Raw genomic sequence first — 22,342 nt, forward strand, 5'->3', positions numbered from 1 at the left:
GGCTCGTTTTCTGTTCAGATGGAAAAAAAAATGACATGAAAAGAGAGACAATTATTTTTTTTTTTTTCAATTTTCTGTTGCTACCAGTCACCACATGCCCTTTTTCTTTTCTTTTGTCTAAGCTGTACATTTTTTAAAAAAATACTATATTGCAGTTGTTTTCTATATATTTGAGACAATTATGTTGCTTTGGGTTTGTTTGTAATGTCAATATTGAACTTTATTATTATGGCTTGACCAGTTTCTGATCTCCATTTTCCATTGTAAAGTCTGACTCATCATGTGCATGACAATGATTAATTCATATACATTCTTAAATACAATAAAAATCTCTGGTCACTTGGGGTGTGTGTGTGTGTGTGTCTATGTGTGTATGAAATATACTTGGTCACAGGATTTAAACTCCTGCTTCAGAGCTTGTTCCAAAGCAAGACACCAGTTGAGTGAAGCGGAGCTGATCCTTCAGCTCGTTGAACTCTTTGAGGAGTGACTCCTTCTGCAGGTTGAACTGGATACCAAGAGAACCAAAGAGAAAATGTTTTTATCAGATAAGAGCTTATTTATATGAAATGAAAACAGAGATATGACTTTCAAATGGATCTGGAGTGACAAGAACATTTTTAAATTAATACATTATGACAAAATGACTGATGAATACAGAGGTTTAGATTTCTTTGTGTGGTAACAAAACAAAAAAAAACTACAAAATCTATATAAACAGTTTTATAAAAGGTATTTTACTGACTCGAGGAAAAATCAAAAAGCTTTGTTTTTGCTGTGTTTTACGTTTAATAAATATGTTTAACAAAATTCTGTTTTTATTTGCTCACAAAAAAACATTTTTTGGACTATAATGCTAATATTATATGCAATGCTAATATTATATCAGTTCCTCCAGGAGGCTGTGAAGTTGTGATCGCAACAATTAACACTATGTCAACCAATCCCTGTGAACGCTGCACAACCTTGCAATTTCGTCCAATCACTGCAACTTTACAGCCTATTTGACCAATCATCATAACTTCCTGCAAGTTCCACCAATCAAAGCAGTCTCCTGTGTTAACAGGGGACATACATGAACATCTCACCGAACCAAATCAAGATTTAATTATTTACCTTCTTTCTCATTTTGCCACAAGTACTGAACATAAGGTTTGTCACTGGCACCACTGTCATTCATCACTGCTCTTTGCACTTTTATATTTGATCATTTTTTTTGTTTTGACTGAGTTTGAGCTCCAAAAAGATTTTGCTTCTTTGTGGAATACCCCAGAAGTGGACTTCTTCATTTGCAAAAGGAGCATATTATTGGTTGCTAGGTTTTTGGTTATGTAGAACACTCAGAACAGAGTGCGGTTTTATTCTCACAGGAACAAGTCCTGGAGGGACTCATTAATGATAATTAACAACAAATCCATAACTAGTCTCAGCCCGACTTCAAAGCCACCATGACTGATAAAAACAGCAGACTAACTCACCCGTGTTGCATATTTTAAAAACTGCTCTGCTTCCGCTTGTCTGCCAGACTGAAAACAGAAGGTTCATGACATGGTTAATTCAGGTAGAAAAGCAGCAGTGAAAAGTATCCGAGTTCAGGGGCTTCGTTCCTGACGATCACAGAGGAACGTGCTTCACTGGACCTGAGGGTTAAACTGAGCTTGCTTTGTCTCCGCAACTGAAGTTATTGAGTCTTGTGAAGAATGTGACAGTCATGACAGGTCAGCAAAAGATTATGGACTATTAAGGACCAGGGGTGCTTGTCAACATGCTAATGTGTCTCCTTCTTCCCCCTCTTCTTCCTCATGTCTAATTTCCTCTGAGTGAGGATGTGAGAGAAAGATGGGAATAAGAGACAGGCAATCAGAAATCCCTGGTTTCATTGTGTCAGTCAGGTGTGGCATTCATAAGAGATGACAGAAAGGGTTTGTGTTCATATGAGTCTATCATTGTTTTTCTTTAGATAAATGTTTAAGATTAGGAAGGGGGATGCCAGGAAGTATATATTAGCATAATGAAAAACATTGTGTGCCCATTGTGTCGTATCCTGCACTGAAATATATACTTGAAGGGAGGCAGAGAGTCTTGTGTGTTTTCAGAGGCTCTACATAACTCACCTTGAGGCAGATCAGAGACAGGTAAGCCCACACCTCTGCATTCTGGTTGTTCAAATGGTTGGCCTCAGTCAAAGCCTCCTCAGCTGTACACAGCTCCCCCAGCTATACAGACGGACACACAAACACATCCCTTCCTTTCAAAGTACATGAAAATATACGGCTGCCAACAACTTCACAGCTGTCTTGTTTACTTGAAACTTGTTGGCTAAGTATAAAGTACATCCAAGAGTAACCTGGGCTCTGCTCACAGTAGAATTAGGACAGTACTTAAAACTCACAACCCCACAGGGGCGAGAACAGGATTTTCCAAATGCTGTGTAGAATCACTGAGCCCAGCAGTTTCGGAGAAGAAATAACTCTGTTAACTGCCTCTAAGACAGTAATGTCCCAACACAACATGTGCATGAGACTGCTTCTCTTGAGCCTTTCAAAAACAGAATTAAACTAGATTTAAAGGACAGTGTGTGGGATTTAGTGTCATTGAGCAGTTAGCTTGCAAACTGCAAACAGGACACTTCATTCTCCCCTTACGAGCATTCAGGAGAAACTATAGTGGCCCTGACACTTGCAAAAACTCAAAAGGCCCTCTAGAGCCAGTGTGTGTTTGTTTATTGTGATGTGAGCCAAATAAAAAAATGATAAGTGAGTATTTTGTCCTCCTTGACTAGAAAGCTTGAGATATGCTCTTTGAATTTTGGGCTTATCACTCCACTGAGAATCCCATTGTTGAAGTGCAACCTCCTTTACCAAATACAGAAGGTGGTTCGTTTTTGTTCACTCTGGGCTACTGTAGGCACACGCCAGTGGCCACCACAGTGGACTCTGTGGAAGAGGACCTACTCTCTGTAGATATCAAGGGTTCATTCTAAGGCAAAGAAAACCCAAGATTTTTATTTTCAGGTGATTATAGGCTAATGAAAACAACCATATTCTACCAATAGATCCCTGCAAATCCTACACACTGGTCCTTTAATGTATTTTTGTGTTTTAATTGTTTACATCACTATTATTTTACCCGGTAGAAGGTTTCGCCTAGGCCCAGCCAGGTCAGGCAGGATGGAGACTGCTCACAAGCCTGCAGGTAGATGACTTGGGCTTGTTCAAACTGAAAGTCAAAAACACAGAATAAGAGATTTAGTTACATTGTAGTTTGTGGCTTCAACAGCATGTCTTACAATAATGACAAGCTTTGATGCAATTTAAAAAAATGCACTAGAGATTTACTTCTTGGGTGTGTATGTGCGTGTATGTAAATACTTATTTTGTTTTATATTTTGACCTATTTGATTCTGAATTTAATTAATCATCTATATATAGATATTGTGTTTTGTGTTAAGTATAAAGAAACTACATCTCTACATTTGCTGTACAACTCTGTGTTGTATAATAATAATAATGATACATGATTTTGAATCTATGAATTTTTGCATTAACTTGAGCTATAACTATAACTATAACTATTTCTTCCTGGTTTATACAGAACAATGCTCTTTTTCTGACAAACTCACAGTTATACTCAGTCACTATCACAATACAAAGGTAACTTGATCATACTTTCTTTTAGAAAAAAATACTATGACTGTTTTTTCCAAGGTGTGCCAAACCCCACCAACCCAAGCTGACAGACTTTAAGAGCGACTGATGAAATCTATGGTCAGTCCTGGAAATGCACCAGATAAAATCTCCTCCCCTGACTCATCAGCAGTTACAGTACACATGAGTAAACTGTGACTCATCAGACAGCAGTGGAGCTCGTGTTTCTGACCTTCTCCTGCTGGAGGTAGATGGATCCCAGGCGGAGGAAGACCAGGTAAGAGTCTGATGGCTGCTGCAGGAGGTTCAGGCTCCACTCGTAGCTCTCCCGAGCCTCACTCATCGCCCCCCGCAGGTAATGACAGTGACCATTCAGAGCCCACACGTCTGGATCCTGCTCACAGGGTCGACAACACCTCTCAGGTCAGCGCTCAGAAGAGACGCTAGTTTAAACAGCTTTATTGGTGCTCACTTTGTCACTGCTGTGTGGTCACATTACATCATTATCAAACTGAACTAAACTAAAACGATTCCTTCATTCATGAACAAACTGCTATCTATGAAGAAAGCATTTCTGACTTGACCAGTAGGCCTTTCAGAAGGAGCAAGTGCCTCAGATAAACCCGTGTTTGCTGTCAGTGTGTGACGTGTTGACCTGAGAGGCCTCAGTGCCCTTCAGATTAGACTGTTTTAAGTCATGCGTCAGGAGTACCAGCCTGCCTGGCACACAGATAAGATGGACTTTGAGAGCGTCTCCATTCCCACCATGATAATGAGCAGAGAGACTCATCAACATCGACTTATAGTTACCCTCCTCCCTCCCAAAGGTATAATACTGAGATTCTTTAAGTTTTTTTTTGGGATGACAGCCTGATCTTCTCTGTTAACAGATCTGTGCTCTGATAAATATATTCACAGAAGGATAACTGAGGCCCATCCAGTTATTCTTTTATTCATCAAAGTGAAGATTGATCTGAAGAACAATCTTTCATCAGTCATCCGAGTACATGTTTTTCTTCATCACAGTGTTAATGGTTTCAACAAATCTTATTCAACCCCTCTTCTGACTGGGGTTGTTTTCGACTTCATCATCTGAGCTCAACAGAACATCAGTAGCAGAACTCTGGAGAACTTCAGAAGAATCAATGCACTTTTGAATTTTGGATCAATCTAGATTAACTGAACAGCTGTAGGATCATGTTTTGTTCCTGTTTTTAAGTATGTAGAACTAAATATGTTCAAACTGTGAGTCATGATGTTTCCACAGACTGCACCGTGGGACAGAGATAATTTGTCAGAAAGACAAGGTGTCTTCATTTCTATGAATTGGCAATAACATTATCCTATTATAATAAAACCACAAGCTGCGTTCAAACTATTTTCTGCTATTCGTGATTCGTGATTATTTGAAACATGTCCTGTGAGTTTTGTAATGATTGACAGATTTGATTCAGATTTCTAGTACGATTTGTGATACTGTATACTATGCCCACTTTTTTTGCATTGTAGTGCTCCCCAGAGCTCAATCTGAATGAAACTTTCAGGGTATGTTTCAGGAATTTACGTAGATGTATGCTATGAATTTTGTGATGGTTGGCAGTTGCTGGCTATTTATATGCTGAGCCAGGCCTTTTTGCAGTTCATTGGTCAATAACTTGAAATCTAAATAAGCTGTCTACCAGCTTTACACAACTTTTGATAAGCTTGCTCTATAAACAATTTGGTAGCAAGTGGACATCTTGTTTAGGAGGAGATGTCAGTAATGTGTATTTCAAAAGGTATAAAATGGCAGAATACTCATCGTGGTGGGCTTTTATGGTCTAAGAGGGGGTGTGAGGGTTGTGGCCATCCCAACATTATAATAATTATAGTGCCACCATCTGGCCGATTGTGCTCCCATGTCTTGGGGAAGCATGGAACATCATGCATGGAAGCATGTTTTTAGCTCATTCTGTCTCACTGAAATTTCACCCACTGACAGAAAAAAAAACCTGGCACAAACTCAGTTGTGTTCTGCACCTCTGGGGTTTGAACCCCAGTAATTAATTACTTGGCATGAAAAGCTGGGGAATATGGAAAACTTTCTATTCTAATATTTCAGCAGGATAATTTCAAGGCAACAAGGAGGAATCGTCCCCTACATATTGATGAAGTAGTTAAAGGCAATAAAGAATGAATAAAGAATGTACTAAGTCAGCTGTTAGACAGATAACTTTAATAATGTTGCAGAAACTAGGAACTCTTATGTCCTACTTCCTCAGTAAAGGTAAAATAATATTTAATAGAGATTGTGTGGCAAAAAATACCATGTAGGCAAACACCATCCAAACTTTACTTCATAATTTCAGTAAATACGTAATATGTTCAAAGTTATGTCAATTCTATTTTTCTGCATGAAAATAAGAATGAGATAAAAGACGTAAAGATATTCAAAACTGAATGTGAATCTTTACTTAATTTAAATGTGATAAATTACAGACTGTGGACTTTAACAGCTCAGACTAACACAGAAGTGCAGAGGCAGTGAACCATCATGTCACATTTTCCACCCAGTCTTTACTCAGTGTGGCAGCCAGCAGGCAGTGTGTGCGTACCTGGTTGCCCTGAATCAGCGCCTCCTTGAGGCTGTTGGCAGCACTGCAGAAGTCGGCTCTGAGCAGCTGCAACTGGGCCAGATGAAGAAGATAGGAGACACTGTGACCACCGTCTGACCACAGCAGCTCCTGGGCCAGAGTAAGCTCCACCATCTGATGACGGGAAAACAGTGACTGCTGATAAATGTTACCAACCACAGCATGGACTTTTGTTTGCTTAACTCTTGTTAAAACTTTACTGCTGACCAGAGTTATTAGAGTTTTGTATTTTTCATTAGTTTTTATGTCACTTTTAACTGTTCAATTTGGTTTAGTTGCTCATTTCAGTTTAGTTTTTATTGTTTAAAAACTTAAGGTTTTAGTTACTGTTTTAGTTTTTATTAGTTTTGGTATTAATTTTGTTGCTATCATTATAATATTGGGGGACAAGATTTAAGAAGTTGAGATTATAATAAAGTACTAAAACTAAAGACATTTTCTGTTTTTTTTAGTGTACAATATTGTTTAAGTTAGTTTTTTATTTTTATTTCAGTTGACATGTGTTTTTTCACACCTTGTTTTAGTTTTTGCTGCTGACAATTTCAGTTTTTAGCTTTAGACATTGAAGGTAATCAGTGTTCATTTTAACATGCATCCATGTTGCTGTGTTCAAAAATCTTCTGACATCTGAGATTTGAGAAACCAAATACTTCTTTTTCCACAACAGATTTCCATAATATGTGGCTTTTCCATGGCCAGCTGTCATTTTCCAGATGTTAGAGCATCAACAATGTTCATAAATCACTTTGGGCCCCTAACACTGTAAACTCACACACACACACAAAAGTATACTATTTGTGGTATTGTAAATTGTAGGTTGTTTTCAAGCATATTTGTCCAACTGTCTGATCAGCCACCGTGTGTGTTTTTACCTGCAGGGCAGCGTTCTGCAGCAGGAATTGAATCGTCTCTGTGTAAATGTTGGAGGAGAGTTTGCTGGAGCTGACACTTTGTGCTGGAGGCTTTTCTTGTGTCCCTGATTCTTGGTCTCCACACTGTGGCCCTAGGAGAAAATGACGGTAACACTGTCAGGCAGAATTGGCTGCTAAGGGAACACATATTTAGTGCCGCAGGCTTTCAGGCTGAAGTGCACTGGGAGCATCAATGTGCGTATGACAGACAGAAGAGATAAGACAAGACTTATTTTTAAGTGACTCTTGCCAATTAAATGCATTTGAACTGTACGTAAATTGGTGTTCCCTATGTGAGACTATGCTGTATAGCAACATTTTTATCTACGTTATGTTTTCTGTCCTGATAAATGAACGATTAGCATACATTAACACTGTGGATCCATTAGAACACTGGAAAACTGGAACAAACCAAACCTCAGATTAACCTTTCTCAGTTGCCATTGCCAAACATATGACACCAGAGTCGCTTCTAGTATTTCTTCTTTTCTCTCCAAGAATGTTTATCCATTTGTCAGCTGCCTAGTTGCCCCTCATGTGTCGAGAGGAATGAAGATGAAGAGACAGTACACTCTTCCTCTCTGGCTGCTTTTACTCTCACTACATCTCACCTTGCTTAACAGAGGGAGACTGACATGCAGGCGTGGCCATCTGCTCTTCCTCGGGCTGGTCTTTCTCCTTCTTATTTCTCTCCTCCTTGTCTTTTCCCCTGCCTCTCTTCTTCTGCTCCTCCCTCTGTGTTTGCTGCTTTGCTTCTTTTGCCCTCAGCTGCTCTCTGGCCTCCACAAAAGCCCTCTCAGCCAGCATGGATTCGTTCTGGCTCTCATGGAACAAACCTGGGCAGCAGACCCAGAAAACGAGAATTGACAATGACAACACGTTTCCCAGCATGCATCTCTCCAGGGTCATTTAGGGTCAGAGTTTATGAGGGCTGATGTGAATATTCTTCTAAATGCCGATATCTGTGCTGATTTATATCTCTGATATTTACCATTTTTTTGTGAAAGAAATACCTGTTTTTTCGTGATGAGGTACTTTCTTTCAATTTTCCTCATTTAGTTTTGAAAAACGCTTTGAAACAGAATTTTAAAGACTACAAAACAAGATCTGACACTTGTTTACCAACCACTACTTTTACCTTCTCTCATCAGTGCGTGTTGATATGTGGATTTTTCAACAAGTGCACCATCTAATAGAAAAATATATTTATCCTTCACCTTATTTATAATTTCTCATTGAAATTTTGTCCTTCTACATTTTTGTATGCTCCTGTCTGTTTAAACATGTTATTAAAATGCACACTGACTGAAAAAAAAGAAACAGAAACAAAAACAAATGCTAGACATGAAGAATCTCGGTTGACTGATGGAGTCTCTGACGATGATTTGAATTTTTGACTTTTAGGGGACTCAATCTGGACACAATCTGGATATGCCAAGGAATGGATTTGGGCTGGCAGTCTGAGCAGAGCCTGATATAAAGTAAACATAAAACATATTATTCAAATTGCCTTGTGTAACTGTAGCCTCACATGAGCCCCCATCATAGTGACTGGCTAATATCTGACAAAATAGTGTTGCTAGTAGCAGTCTGTATTTGTCTGCAGTGAGTAAGAATACAGACTTTCATCTCACCCAGCAGCGTCCAGGCCACCACACTGGACGGGTCTATGCTGGTGGCTCGCTCCAGGAAGAGCTGGGCCTCCTTGTAATGCTCAAACATCACCGCCAGGACCCCACACATCATCAGGCTAGAGAGACAAAAGGAGAGAGACACACAGGTCTTGACTGCCTGTTACACAGGGAGGAAGTAAAGTTACTGCCACCTTTCTTACCTGGGTTGGTGTGTCTGCTGGATGGAAACAGCATCATGGAAACACTCTTTAGCTTTCATGTAGTCCCCAGTCAGCATGTAGAGGCTTCCCCATTCAAATTTGTGGGAGGGTTCAGTGGGGTGCCTCACCACCAGCTGCAGACAAAAAAAAAAGCACAATTCAGTCATCACTAAGGTTATTTTACCAGCCAGAGTCATTACTGTATCTTCACTGAGATTATAATTCATTACTACTGCAACATGATCTGTGGCCACCTGAAGCAACAAACCATGAAAACCCCTGATGTACTTCAACGCTAACAGACGGACAGAAGCTAGTGTGTACATTAAGATGGTGATTCCTGATCTTTTTCCTTAACTGACGACCCCTTACTGAGTGACATATTTTACGGATATTTCATATTATCTTCAATGCACACCAGTAAAAGCATGAAACAACTGATACACTGCACACATAAGCAGACTGTGAGGGCTGACTATAGCTTGTGTTCAGGTCTTAAAAATGCCCTTATCCTGTGAGATATTTTTAAGTTTATATCGTAATAATAATCTAAAGTCTAAATGAACGATGAATGATGTTACCTTAGAATAAGTCATTTTTATCTATGGAGAGTGAGGGTCCTCTTCCACAGAGGCTGCTATGTTGCACTGCCTTGTTTCTACAGTAGCCCAGAACAGACAAACCAAACACAGGCTGTCGTCTGGGCCTTTTCTGTTTTTTGCAAGTTTTGTGACCATCGGAGGTTCAAGTATACACTTAAAAGGGGAGGAAGAGACAAGGTCTAGCTCACCACTAAATGCCACTAGATGATACATACTGGTCCTTTATAAAAAGTTTTCTGCCATCCACTTAAAATCTAGAAGGCCTCGCATGCATTGAGGCATAATTGTGACACCAATAAATCCATCAAAGACAAACACTGAGATTTATGTGTCTGAAAAGGGGGAATAGATTGACATCTATAATTAATTGTCTGCTCTATTTTATTAATATAAATCAGTGTAGTTATGACTAATAAACAAACTGAGGTGTTCCAGCAAGTTCTTTTCCTCACTTATTTTAAGCAAAGAGCAGAACTATAAGGAGAGGCGTGCTTGTTATTTTACCTCTTGGTAGTAGTGAACAGCCTGCTGATAATCCCCAGTAAGCTGAGCCTCTCTGGCAAAATGTCTGAGCTGAGCAGAACTCAACTGGATCTCATCCGGAGAGTTGTCATCAACGCCACCTGAATAAATCTGGTGAGGAGGATAAAAATTAACATAAATATGCAGCATATAAATACATACGTGTGTGTGTGTGTGTGTGTGTGTGTGTGTGTGTGTGTGTTACCTTGTTGAGAGCTATGTGCATCTCGTCCACCAGGTAAACATAGAGCTTACTGACAAAAGTCTTTAGCTTCTGGGAGTCAGAGAGTGGCTCTGTCTGCTGCATTTTGTCACGTACAATCCTCACCACTGCATGCTACACACCAGGAAAAAAAAAACACACCCACAAACATCACTTATGAGGTGAAATAGTGACAGAACCACCACTAGGAGAAAAACCTAATGGTCTACAGATCCTTTCCAGAGAACCAGTTTCAGGGTTCCTGTAAATTTTATCCATCCATCAGGGATATGCGCTGTCGTTCTGACCTTCATCTGTTCCTTGAAGGCGAGGTATCTCCCAGAGTCATTAAGAGTTCCCATTAGCTCAACCTTAATTTGCTCCCGGCTGCAGTCTTCTGATGGCTTGCATTTTGCTCCAAACAGTTCCTTGTACTGCTCCGAAACATGGGTCACCACGTTGCCCACCTGCCTGTGGAAGTCCAGCACTGCCTGCAGGAGCACACGACCACGGAGAGAATTCAGCAAATAAGCAACTTGTGTGATTCATTTTCTCAGTATATATCTGTGTCCGTGTGAACTGTATATAACTCCGTCTGTGTTTTACTCTTTCTGCTCTGCTAGGGCCCGCTGGAAGTGGAGGTCTGGGTGGGATCAACTCCTTCACCCTGCAGTAAATAGAGACACATGTCACTGCATTAGGCCTCATGTAAAAACATTTGTGTATTCTTGTCTTGTCTCTTTCTTTTTTCGTCTCTTACGAGTGTGCCACGTCAGATTCAGCAAGCACTCCTAACATTAGATAAATGCAGACTTAGAAATTATCTTATAAACATCCAAATAATACCATATAAGGCTATCTATCCTGCCCCATATGTCAGGAAGTGTTTATTCATGAAGATTAAAATTAAGAATTTTTGGGAGACTGAAGTGCTTTTAGAGATCCATAAAGGAAAGTCTATAATTTAAACAGTGTCTGTAGTGGAATTAAGAGACCTGCTAAAGCAGAGGAAAGGAAAAAATAATAAGTGCTGCCCGAGAATATTTCTGCCACTGAAATAAAGAAGAAATGACTCAATATGAAAATGGCTTAAAAAACATGATGTTGCAGTCAACAGAATTATAAAACTGGGTTTTATGAAACTGGGTGTAAATCTGTTACTATTAGCACTGGGACCTTTAAAATACAGTTTCATTTTAATAACCACCTGATCTCAGAAGTGAACAGCCCACACGTTCTGATAGCTCAGGGCCTCAATCCAGCAGGACAGTGTGACCAATAGAAGCAGGTCAAACTCAGTTAATTAGAAGATTTATAAGACACTTTACCTTCTGGCCAGCTCCTCTGGAGATGTTTTGGGTACCAGCGGTTTCTCCAAGGCTATCTCGATGATGATGTAAGTTCTGGCCTCCACATACATCTGTCATTATTGGGAATTAGGTGTTAACATGCTGAAGAATATTGCATAACAACAAGCATGTAAACTCGACATAGGTTTACAGAACATTACAGTATTTATGATGTACGAGTAGGAGGATGTTGCTGCTGCTCTTACTGCATCTGTTGAAACTGTCATTTCAGCTACAATAAATTATATCTCTTGTGTTTATGAGTGCACTAACACTGCACAGAGTTGTGTTGCTATTTAGTGGAAGCTTACATTTCCCTCCGTATTGACATGTGACGGCTCAGTTTCGTTCAGGCTGTCAGTTGCGCTGCCAGTTGCAGCAATCCGGCTGTGATTACCAGGTTGCTGAAATAATGAAAAGAGGTTACATCAGCGTACAAATACAGGCTGAGAATTCCGAAGTTACAGTTTGGTCAAACTTAAAAACTGAAGTTGCTTTTTTACTGCTGAAATCCTGGTGAAATCTTTTTGTTTGAGGGATAAAAAAATGAACCACTGGGTTTTGCTTCAAAAACCTTTAAGGACTTGATTTAAAGTATTTGTGTTATCTGATTTTCCAACGACTGGAAATCCTGCTAATTAAACTTTCATATAAAATGTAAAAAGTCTCTTCTGCCCATCAGGACCTTGCTGACCTTTTTGGCTGGCTCCTTGGAATCCTTGGTTCCCTTGATGCTTCCGTCCAAGACCTTCCCTGTCTTACCCTTGTTAGAGTCTGCAGAGCCAGCACGAGCTTTGGCCAGGTTAGCAGCAGCCTTGGCCTGCTCCTTTAACACACTGACACTCCGCTTGGCCTGTAAGTACATGATCAATGACAAACTCCCTTTAACAGAAGCATATCAGTACATGCATCATGGGATAGGGCTCGGCAATATGGCTGAAAAATAGATGTTTCATTTGAATTGTAAATGACAATAATCTTTTTTTTAATTAACTAATTTTAGTAGAGACCAGGAGAAAAAAAAATGTTAAATTTAACTTTTTTATTCTGAATTTCACCCCCTATCTACTATTTAGCCGCTTCATGTATCAAGACACGCATTTAATAGATTTAATAGATTTATTGCCCTGGCATATCATGGGATCAGTATTAGGGTTCTTTAGTAGACTATTTTGAGTGAAGTATTTATTTACAACTGCATATATCACACATGACACAGCAGGCCTGTGCAGCATACAGCCTATGACACCAAGATGAAATCAATATTGATCACTCAAGAAAGCAAACAACATTTGAGTGTCCGAGTCATTCCTGGTAGTCATTATACAATGTTTGATCCAGTAAACACAGACCCTGAGCAAGCACTATAAATAAATTAACAGAAATTAAAGCAAATAAGCTTGATGTGTGTTTATCTGGCCTTTTTCAGCAACTCAGCCTCAGAGAAGGGCTGAATTCTGTATGCTCCTCGGATGCGGCTGACTCCTGGATACAGCAGCCGTCCCATGTCCACAAACGCCACGCCATGGAAGGGGATCTCTGGCTTCTCCTCAGCAAGCTACACACACACACACACACACACACACACACACACACGGTTCAGGGTAGAGAGCTACTGCAACATTGCAAGGTCAATAAAGCTTACACATGAGACCGGAAAATTGTTCTTCTCTGAATCTATCATTTGATATGAAAGCCATCTCACCTGCTTGGTTTCTGCTGCCTTTGCCAGCGGAGCTGACGACTTCATAATCTCCACCGGCCAGAGTCTGCTCTCAGTGATCTTCTGCTGCAGCCTGAAGTTACAGTCAGCAGTGATACATGTTTTCATATCTTTTTCTGTATCTTTCTGCTGTTTGTCTTATATGTAAGAGGCACAGAGATATCATTATCTGTAACTGTATCTGTTCAACCAACAAAATTCTCGGTGTCTGTCTCTGTCTTTGGATAGATGACAGGAAGTGGGCGCGATTTTACCAGAAGTCACGTTAAATTCAGTCAAATGTATTTTCTAGCCTAATACTCACCAGCAATGAATCTCTCTCTGCTGTGCTTTCAAAGCATCAAGTTGATTTAATATTGGCATAAAATTAATCATGAAATATATTTCCACATCCTCATACCACACTCATCTCTCTCTCATCTCTCTGAACCTCACTACCACCCCTTTAGCTGGAGAAATTGAGGAATAAGATGTATATATATCAAGCAACTTCAGGTAGAAGATATATCTGTTTCCATCACATTATTTGTGCTTTCTCGAATTATGTATTTGGATTTAGGTGCATCTCTATTTATGTTTATTTTCTCTGTCTTTTTTTTTTTTGCTTATTTTTTCAAAACCATTATTTGCCGCTGTAGAGACCAGTTTTCTTCACAGGGATTGGATTTTTATTCTAAGCGTTAAACCTGTTAACTTCAGTTACACAGATCAAGAATCCCAGCTTCACTGCATGGCCCTGAGGCAAAATCACTACAAAGATCAAACAACTTTTCCGTGACTTCCTGATTTCCTTTCCATTTGGCCTAAAATGCACTGAATAAGGGAACCAAGTTTTCAAGTGCACTCTGCTACAATCCTGAAATGTGGTTATTTTGTAGAAAAGTTCAGACATAGCCCCAAGAAAATGATGACTGACTTTCCCCTGCTAGAGTAATCTCTTAAAGTCATGGCTAACAGGCAGCATGATGGTCAGACAGGAGGAGTGTGTGTGTGTGTGTGTGTGTGTGTGTGTGTGTGTGTGTGTGTGTGTGTGTGTGTGTGTGTGTGTGTGTGTGTGTGTGTCTGTGTGTGTGTGTCTGACCTGGTGGTCCCTCCTGCATCCAGGAAGCAGCACATCTCTGTGTCCCAGCTCACCCTGTTCTTTGTGGTCTCTGCCTCGTTGCGAAACTCTTGATCCTATAGGAACATTTAGACCTTCAGTCTTGTTACTTCAGCCCCGTAACTCACGGTGCAACTCAGCCTGCCTCCAGGTATTATTTTATGTTACAGTATTCTACAGTTGTAGATATGCTACTATGGTCAATTTGCTTTTCTTAGTTTTAATGTTAAGGCACCTTAAACTCTCATGTCATTACTCACTATCTACTAGCCTTTTCACACAGTTGTGCAGTAACTCACCACCTCCAGCCATTTTAATGAAGGAAAGTGGTAGAGTGGAATGTTTCACGGCGGTATGGGGTAAGAAGCAGTTGCCACCCATGTGAATGTGCATAGATTTTGCTCAGAGACTGCCTTGCTTAACCTCTGGTGGTAACCGCCTGCCATTGGCCAATCAAATAAAAGGGGGTGGGTATCGCAGAAATAGCAGGTCTCACAGATCAGAGGGAAGCAAATATGGAGGAGATGATAACACTGATCTCTGAATACCCAGAACTGTACAACGTGACACAATCCACATACAAGGAAAAACAATACACTCTCCTTCAACATCAAATTGTGGAACTAATGATCTAAAGCTTATGTTTTGGGGGAATTATTTACAGGATGGAGGTGTATGTGTCATGGACTTTTGGGTGGGTTGTATCAATACTATGATGTTCAACAAAGTACATGCCTGTCATCATAGCCTTGGACCGCAGCATGTGCTTTTAATATCACTTTGCTTTACAGGGGAACACTCTTGCAAGTAGGGTGGTTACCGCATGGCGAGGTTTTAAAATTCTGTCTATTCAGAATGTCTATCAAATAAACCACACTGACATAAATTAAAATAGATGACGTGGCTTCAATTACTCCCACTGTATAAACTGGATCCAAACTTTCCCGGACACGAGTGCTGCCATCTTGTGCTGGTGACATAATCTGGAGCGAGAGTCTGTGCAAAATGGTGAGCAAAGCTTAGCTGTCAATTATTTTTTATAACATCAAGTAACTAATTAAAACCAAAAGTTTTAGGAAAATGAACACTTGAACAAACACCAGTGTGATAAGAACTGCTTAAAATGACAGAAATCATTTTTGGGAAAATTTATTTGATTTATACTTATTTTTCAGTTCAGCCCATGTCCCATCTGCTAACATGGAGGGGGCGGGATTTATGACCTATACTGCAGCCAGCCACCAAGGGGCAATCAAGATGTTTTGGTTTCATTTTTGGAGAGCTGTCATGTTTTCCATCCCTCACTTTCAGGCAATTCTATATATTAACAGTTGGTGACAGTTATGTACCATACTGCAATGCACTGAAACACTCCAGCCAACACAATAGGCAGCAGGTGAAGGTCACATTTACAGTTACCTCTAAGCCGGTCAGCTCGCCATCCTCCTGTTTGATGGGCTCTGCCTGGAAAAATGCACCAGGCAGGAAGTGGTTGGCTGGGACCAGCAGGGCCTGATGGGGCCTCTTCCTCTGTCGGCCCTTTTCCTCCCTCTGCCCCCCCGCCTTCAGCTCCCCTTCACAGAACACCAGCACCTGATCTTTCTGGTAATCAGAGGAATAGTACAGTTAGTTAAAATCCTTCACCCTGGAAATACTCAGATTTTAAGTTGGTCTGAATCTTCTGTCTGATCTTGCTTCATTGTACAGCATGACAATCTCAGATCATGAAGGTCTAAAATGTCTTTACATTTTTACTTGTGAGCTCTACGCTTCCCTTAAATGGTAAAACGAAATGTTATATGACATCAGAAGTTGCATGTGAAGCGCCATGTGATACTCACCTCTGCAGTGAGTGGGACCTCCAGGGCAGCAGTGTATGTGCAGGAGGCAGGGCCAGACGGCAGCGTCCATGACTCAGGGACGGAGTAGGCTGTCTCCACGGTTATCTTCAGCAGGTTGGAGGCTGAGAGTTCAGCCTCAGACAGCAGTGGATCCAACACACTGACACACACATCCAGGGTTGACTGCTGAAGGGAGTTCAATCATGAGCCATGTTTAATTTATTATACCATATCAGATTATATTTTCTGCAAATGTCATTATAAAGTTAAAGGCTACAAAATGTGCCAGATGTTTCCTGCGGAGGTTTTAAGTGATAATGAGAAAATATCAAGTCAGTACGGGCTTCTAGTAATAAATGCAATAAATGTTCATGATTTTCTGCAGAGATTGATGAAACATTTAGCCGGGACATATGAAAAAAGCTGACCTTAAATAACAGGACTGGGTTGCATCATCAAAGATTAATTTAATCCAGGAGGAGTTCTAATCAGACTTCAGCAAAACAATTAAAAACTAATCTCAGTCCAGGAAGTTAAATGATTTAAACAGAAATGAAATAACGTTTAATAAATATGGAAATACTTGCTTACCCAAATTAAAATAAAACGTGTAATGTTTTTTTATTGTTTGCTAGTTATCAAAAAGTGAAATGTATGTAGCATGTTATGTTGTTTAGCTAAAAAGTAAAATAAATAAATAAATTACATTGTTACATTGCTAGCTAGCTAAAGTTAATAGTTTCTAAAATAAAACCTCATCAAGTGTAAGTTAAAAGTTAATACTGGATAACATTTAAAATTGAAGTTTGTTTACAGTGTTGGTGCAACAGAATTCATTTGTAAAAACTAAACTGAGGTTTAAGGAGTGATTTAAATGTAATCTTCCTTAATTTTAAATTAGTTTAAGAGTTTGGTGCAACATAATTTAAAGTTAAACCATGATTTAATTGGGTTTAAAAGTTAATCCATGTTGGTACAACCAAGCCTGGTGGTAACGTCTTAAAAGTAACCTAAATAAGGAATTTGTTTCTAAAATGGCTTATTTAAACAGTTCTATTATCTATTATTCATCTTGTACACAAGAAGTTCAGTCTGAAATGTGTCAAGATTATAATGATTCTTATCTTGTGCTTTATCAACAGCTTTTTGTTGAAAAAAAAAAGTTCTGATGAATAAAAAAAGAGGAGACAAAAACCTCTCAGAATATCATTATCACCAATTAAATATATTTAACGACTAAGTAATTAAGCATTTTCTTGCAAACAATCACACATCATATTCATCAAGCATCCCTGTCACGTGATACTTTTTCTTCCTGCTCTTGAGTCAAATCCTCCTCCATGTAGCACTTTGTGCTGGAGCACAGTTTACACCATGCAGATCCATTGATTGCTTAGTATTTCTAATGATGACAGTTGACAGTTACTCTGTGCCACCTGTACCAGGAAAGTGTAAGCATATACTGAAGGATCAGTGATGTGGAGTGAAGCACTGCCCTGGCTCTAATAGGTCACTTGTGCTAATTTACCTCCATCCACCTAACAACTAACAAGTATAAAAAAAACTGCCACTGTTTCCAGAACACGATAAGACAAATACCAAATAACACAATGTATTTGTGTAATAATGATGTAGTATAGGCAGAGATGTTTTAAACACCTGAACTGCAGCCTACTGTGATCAAGTGTGAGTAGGGCCTTTGACATGGTGATGCTTTTCCATATGATACTAAGAGGTGTCTCTTGGTGAAATGCTGGAGGTTTGATATTCTCCCAAACTATAACCGTTCCAGTGAGTTCAGATGGAATTACCTTCCTCCACACTTGGCTTGCCTCCGACTTCCGTCTGGCCCTAACTGGTGACTCCACATTCCGGCTGTTCTGTGACTGTAAAATATTCACTGACTGAGAAAAAAACCCACCATCCACTAGCTCTCTGCATGAGCTATACTAGGAGTGGGAGATACTGCAAAAATCTTCCATAATGGCATATATTAATTTTGATTAATGTTATGTATTAATATTTTTTTTATTTATTTTTCCCAAAAATATAACCTCAGATAGGAGCAAAAATAGTCTTAAATTCCTTTCCAGCAGAAGGAATCTTCAATTATCAAATTCCTTAAAGACAATTACAATTAATTAAGTTACCAAAAAACACATTTTGCCTCGTTGGTAATTCAGCCTTCACTGTAGCCTAAATTCCTTTGAGCCAGAATGCATAAATCAAGCAGACAAATGCAGAGGTAGAACTCAACAAAAATGGTTGGAAAGATAACATCATTTGTCAGGTGTTATCAGTTTTTCTTTTTATATATAAGAATAGTATGAAAGCCATTAAAAGTCTCATTAGTGAGTAACTCAAGTACGTACAAGGATCTTTTATCAACACATAACTTGGAGTAATGCATGTCATGTGTACATCTCTGCTATAAACTATAAATTGTACTTCAGCGCATATGTAAACTGTAAAAAGACAGAGGATGCAGCCTCTCTGTAGCTACATATGACCATGTCCCTAACAATAACTGAGTGATATTATTGTCGAGACATTAACTAACTGACCTTGCCTCTGGAGTCCTTGACTGGGGAACTGGTCACTGGATGCAGTGGGACTGTGGACGAGAAGCTGCACTCACCTGAAGTCAGAAAACAAAATCATCCTGACAGTGAAAGTGAAAGGAAATATAAAGTACCTGACACTTGTGGAGTCAAACCTTGGGTTGTTTTATTACAGTACAACATAAAAATACATCATTTCTAACAGGTACGGCTCTACCTTGGAGCAGTGGCAGCAGGTCGACCACAGCTTGGCCCAGCACCGCTGTCCTCGCCTCAACTTTCTTCTCCTCAGGCAGGACCTCTGTCACCGTCACTGACAACAACAAAACCATTTACACCAAACGGTGCTGTGAAAACTCAGGGCTGCACAGACCACCATGAAAACTGCTGAATGAAAGCAAATTACCACCAGTGTTATTATAATGATTAGTGGTAATTATTTTGGTTTAAGCTGCAGTAGATTTGTCACTAAACTCGATTTTTGGCAGTGAATCATAGGGACTAGACCTGCTGTGTCAAGGCAGGATGTCGGCACAGAATATGACTTGGATGACTGACAAAACTACCAATTCTGCTGTCATCAATATCACCATCAAGTGATAAAAAAAACTGCAGCAAAATGTGCAAGGCTGAAGGCTATTTTTCACAGCTAAGCTAGTTCTTCTGAAAATAAGGTAACTGGGATTTTCTTGGAGCTGACTTGTTTTGTCAGTTAGTTATAATTGTCAATGACCAGTGTAAGTGTTAAATCTACTGTTGGTATAAATATGAAGTAATTAAGGTCCAACTTGGAGCTCATTAGAATTTAGGGCACCGCTCTCAGCGTAGTAAAAATATTAGAACTTGTTCATATCTGAGCTTACAAGCTGCAATGATATGAAACATTTTCTACATTTAAGTAACTCCATGCTCCCATGACTTGGACATAAGCTAAGCTAAATGTGGTGATCAAGGAGACAACGGCGGCAAAGTTAAAAGAAGACATAGAGTGAAAGCAAATGTCAGCTCAACTGTCAGTTATGTCAGAAGACAGGACAACACGATCAAACTCAGCTTACGTATGATTGGTTTATGGGCGATGTTACTGAGAGACTGCGTGTCTCTGGGGCAGTGGAGGCTGCAGGTGAAGTCGTAGTCAACACACTGCTTCACGGGGTCAGCCTGCTTATTCTCTGACTCGCCCAGCACTGTTCCATCCAGTCCGACCTGCACAAAACTCTGGAGGCCGTCTGCCTTTTTCCCTTGCTGAAAAGAGAAGAAACAGAATATGTGGCTACTGTCATCCACACACCTTCTCAGCCTCAGCCAGTGTTCCAACACTGTCAGGGTTTCTATTTGCCCCTGAACCTCATATGGTGCTTAAATCAAACTACACAATTAAGTTTCGATTACATTAAAGTAAAAAAACAAACAAACAATTTTTGGTGACAACTCTTTAACACAAAGCCAAAAGCAGGAATTGTTATGCTGCCAAACCCTCGTGTGACCTGAAGCTACACTGGGATGCTCTTTGATCAGTTGTCTGGTTTGATGTCTTTGAAAAGTGAAAACTGAATGTGAAGTGAGACCTGATAACTCTGATGTGAATACTGTGTGCTGCTAAATTATAAAACAGACGTATAAAAGTAAATTGATATATATCTAGTGAACAGTCTGGGCAAACATGCATCAACTCACTTTGAGTTTTCTCATTTGGCAAAGCAGGGCTCAAGAGTAAATACTGCCCTCTTTGCCTGGGGCAAGTAAAATGCCATGCCAGTCTAGTAAATTTAGCAACTCATTTCCCCGACTGAACAAGTGGTAAAAAAAAAAGAATTAAACTATTAAACTATAAAACGGCTGTTTTCAGATTCTCATATGTGGAGATTTACTGCTTTCTCAGTTTTATATGATATTAAACTTAATAGATTTGGGTTTAAGACTGACAAAATAAAACATCTAAAGACTTTAAGAAACTGGAATGGACATTTTTCAATATCTTCTCACATTTTATATACCTTGCAACCATACATTAAACATAACAATTAACTTCAGTTGTTTTAGTTATGCCAACGAATAAAACATGTATATGTCATGTGACATTTTTTTGGGTGAACTATCCCTTTAAGCCCTACAAAGACACAGATGAAAGATCAGAGGTGCATTTACCTTAATGTTGTACTAGTTAATTAGGATTTTTGAGACTAGTGCTTTACACAACCAAGTAATTCAAGTAAAATCTTAAATGCGTCACTTGTACAAACAGAGTTTAGTAAAACAACAGCTGAGTCAAACATCAGCAAACCAATTTCTTAGCTTTCTTAGACAAGTCTATAATTGCTATTTACAGCTCCATCATAATTTTAATTTTCACAGAAAAAAAACACAATGAAAATAATGATTAAATGACAAGATTTGTGGTTTATACCAAATAAGCATGTTTATATTTCAGTCTTTCTTTGGTTTATTTAGCTAGCTAATTTAAAAGGTAGCTAAACTGAGTGTTCATAGACATCCTTCCAGCAAGGATCGGCTGTTGCTTTACCCGTTGGTTAGCATCAGTTAACTAGCCTAGCTCTAGCTAGCATGTGTATTAAAGTTGATGATTTCTGTTACACTAACTAACGTTGAATGAGTTTACCAGGTTATTTCCATGGATGACAGTTATATTTATGTTTAGCTTCTTTTCTTCCGTGTTTTCAGCTGTCTCCATTATGTTAGTTAGACAAATGCTAGATTAACGATCTTTAGCTAACTTTTTAAACCGTGGTTGTCACTTGCTTTAACGTCGCATACACGAAATCCTGTTTCCGTGGCAACGGTGCTACACATGATGGTGCGTTCAAGTAAAATCTGAAATATCAATTGCAGAACTGACCTAGCAGTAATAACTCAAAAGCAATTTAGGGGAGGATTTTAAAGACAGCTTAGAAAATCAAGTGAATCAAGTTTGTATACTCTCTTTTCTGTTTGTTGTTTTTAACTGTCGTCAGTGTTTGTAGTGGGTGTTTGTGTTCAATCATTGTTTAAGTTTGTAGTAGAGTTTGATATTCTGTAATTGTTGTTTCACTTATTGTGTAGTAGTCATTTGTTGGCTCTGTTACGTTTGTAGTGTTTCTTTGTTTTCAGTCGTTGTTTGTGTTACTGTTTGTCAATTTGATTGTTAGTTTCAATGTCTGTTTTAGAGTGATGTATCTTGTGTTTTATCCTTTAAAATCCTAACCAGGGACAAGGACTGCAAATTAGCTGGAAGTCCTATGTACATTGCATTTTGCTTTTAAATGTAACAATGTCTACATATATTGTCCCCAAATAAATAAATAAATAAACGAATAAACAACAAAATAACTCCAACAAATAAAAGTAAATAACAACAAACAGAATAACATAATATATACATCTGCTTTTATTGTTGTTGTTACCACTGCATGGTATGAAA

At 39.1% G+C, this 22,342-nt stretch overlaps 1 protein-coding gene across 1 annotated transcript; it reads right to left on the reverse strand.

Moving 5' to 3' along the window:
* Positions 1-51: 51 nt before the first annotated feature.
* LOC146332616 (cilia- and flagella-associated protein 70-like) lies at positions 52-21,670 on the reverse strand. The gene is made up of 27 exons (XM_084723665.1): positions 21,545-21,670; positions 19,983-20,169; positions 19,142-19,237; positions 18,928-19,001; positions 18,175-18,243; positions 16,364-16,549; positions 15,942-16,124; positions 14,505-14,599; positions 13,406-13,496; positions 13,121-13,258; positions 12,395-12,553; positions 12,012-12,104; positions 11,680-11,771; positions 10,958-11,018; positions 10,660-10,842; positions 10,355-10,486; positions 10,132-10,260; positions 9,026-9,159; positions 8,826-8,941; positions 7,803-8,027; positions 7,153-7,283; positions 6,242-6,394; positions 3,880-4,041; positions 3,130-3,219; positions 2,115-2,216; positions 1,479-1,526; positions 52-508 (listed from the first exon to the last, which is right to left on the reverse strand). The coding sequence occupies exons 1-27, from the start codon at positions 21,614-21,616 to the stop codon at positions 398-400; spliced, it is 3,312 nt and encodes a 1,103-aa protein (XP_084579791.1). The 5' UTR covers positions 21,617-21,670; the 3' UTR covers positions 52-397.
* Between the last annotated feature and the right edge of the window lie 672 nt (positions 21,671-22,342).

Source organism: Lutjanus erythropterus, chromosome 1, assembly GCF_056507025.1.
Source record: "Lutjanus erythropterus isolate fLutEry1 chromosome 1, fLutEry1.hap2, whole genome shotgun sequence".
In the NCBI taxonomy this organism is placed as follows: domain Eukaryota; kingdom Metazoa; phylum Chordata; class Actinopteri; order Lutjaniformes; family Lutjanidae; genus Lutjanus; species Lutjanus erythropterus.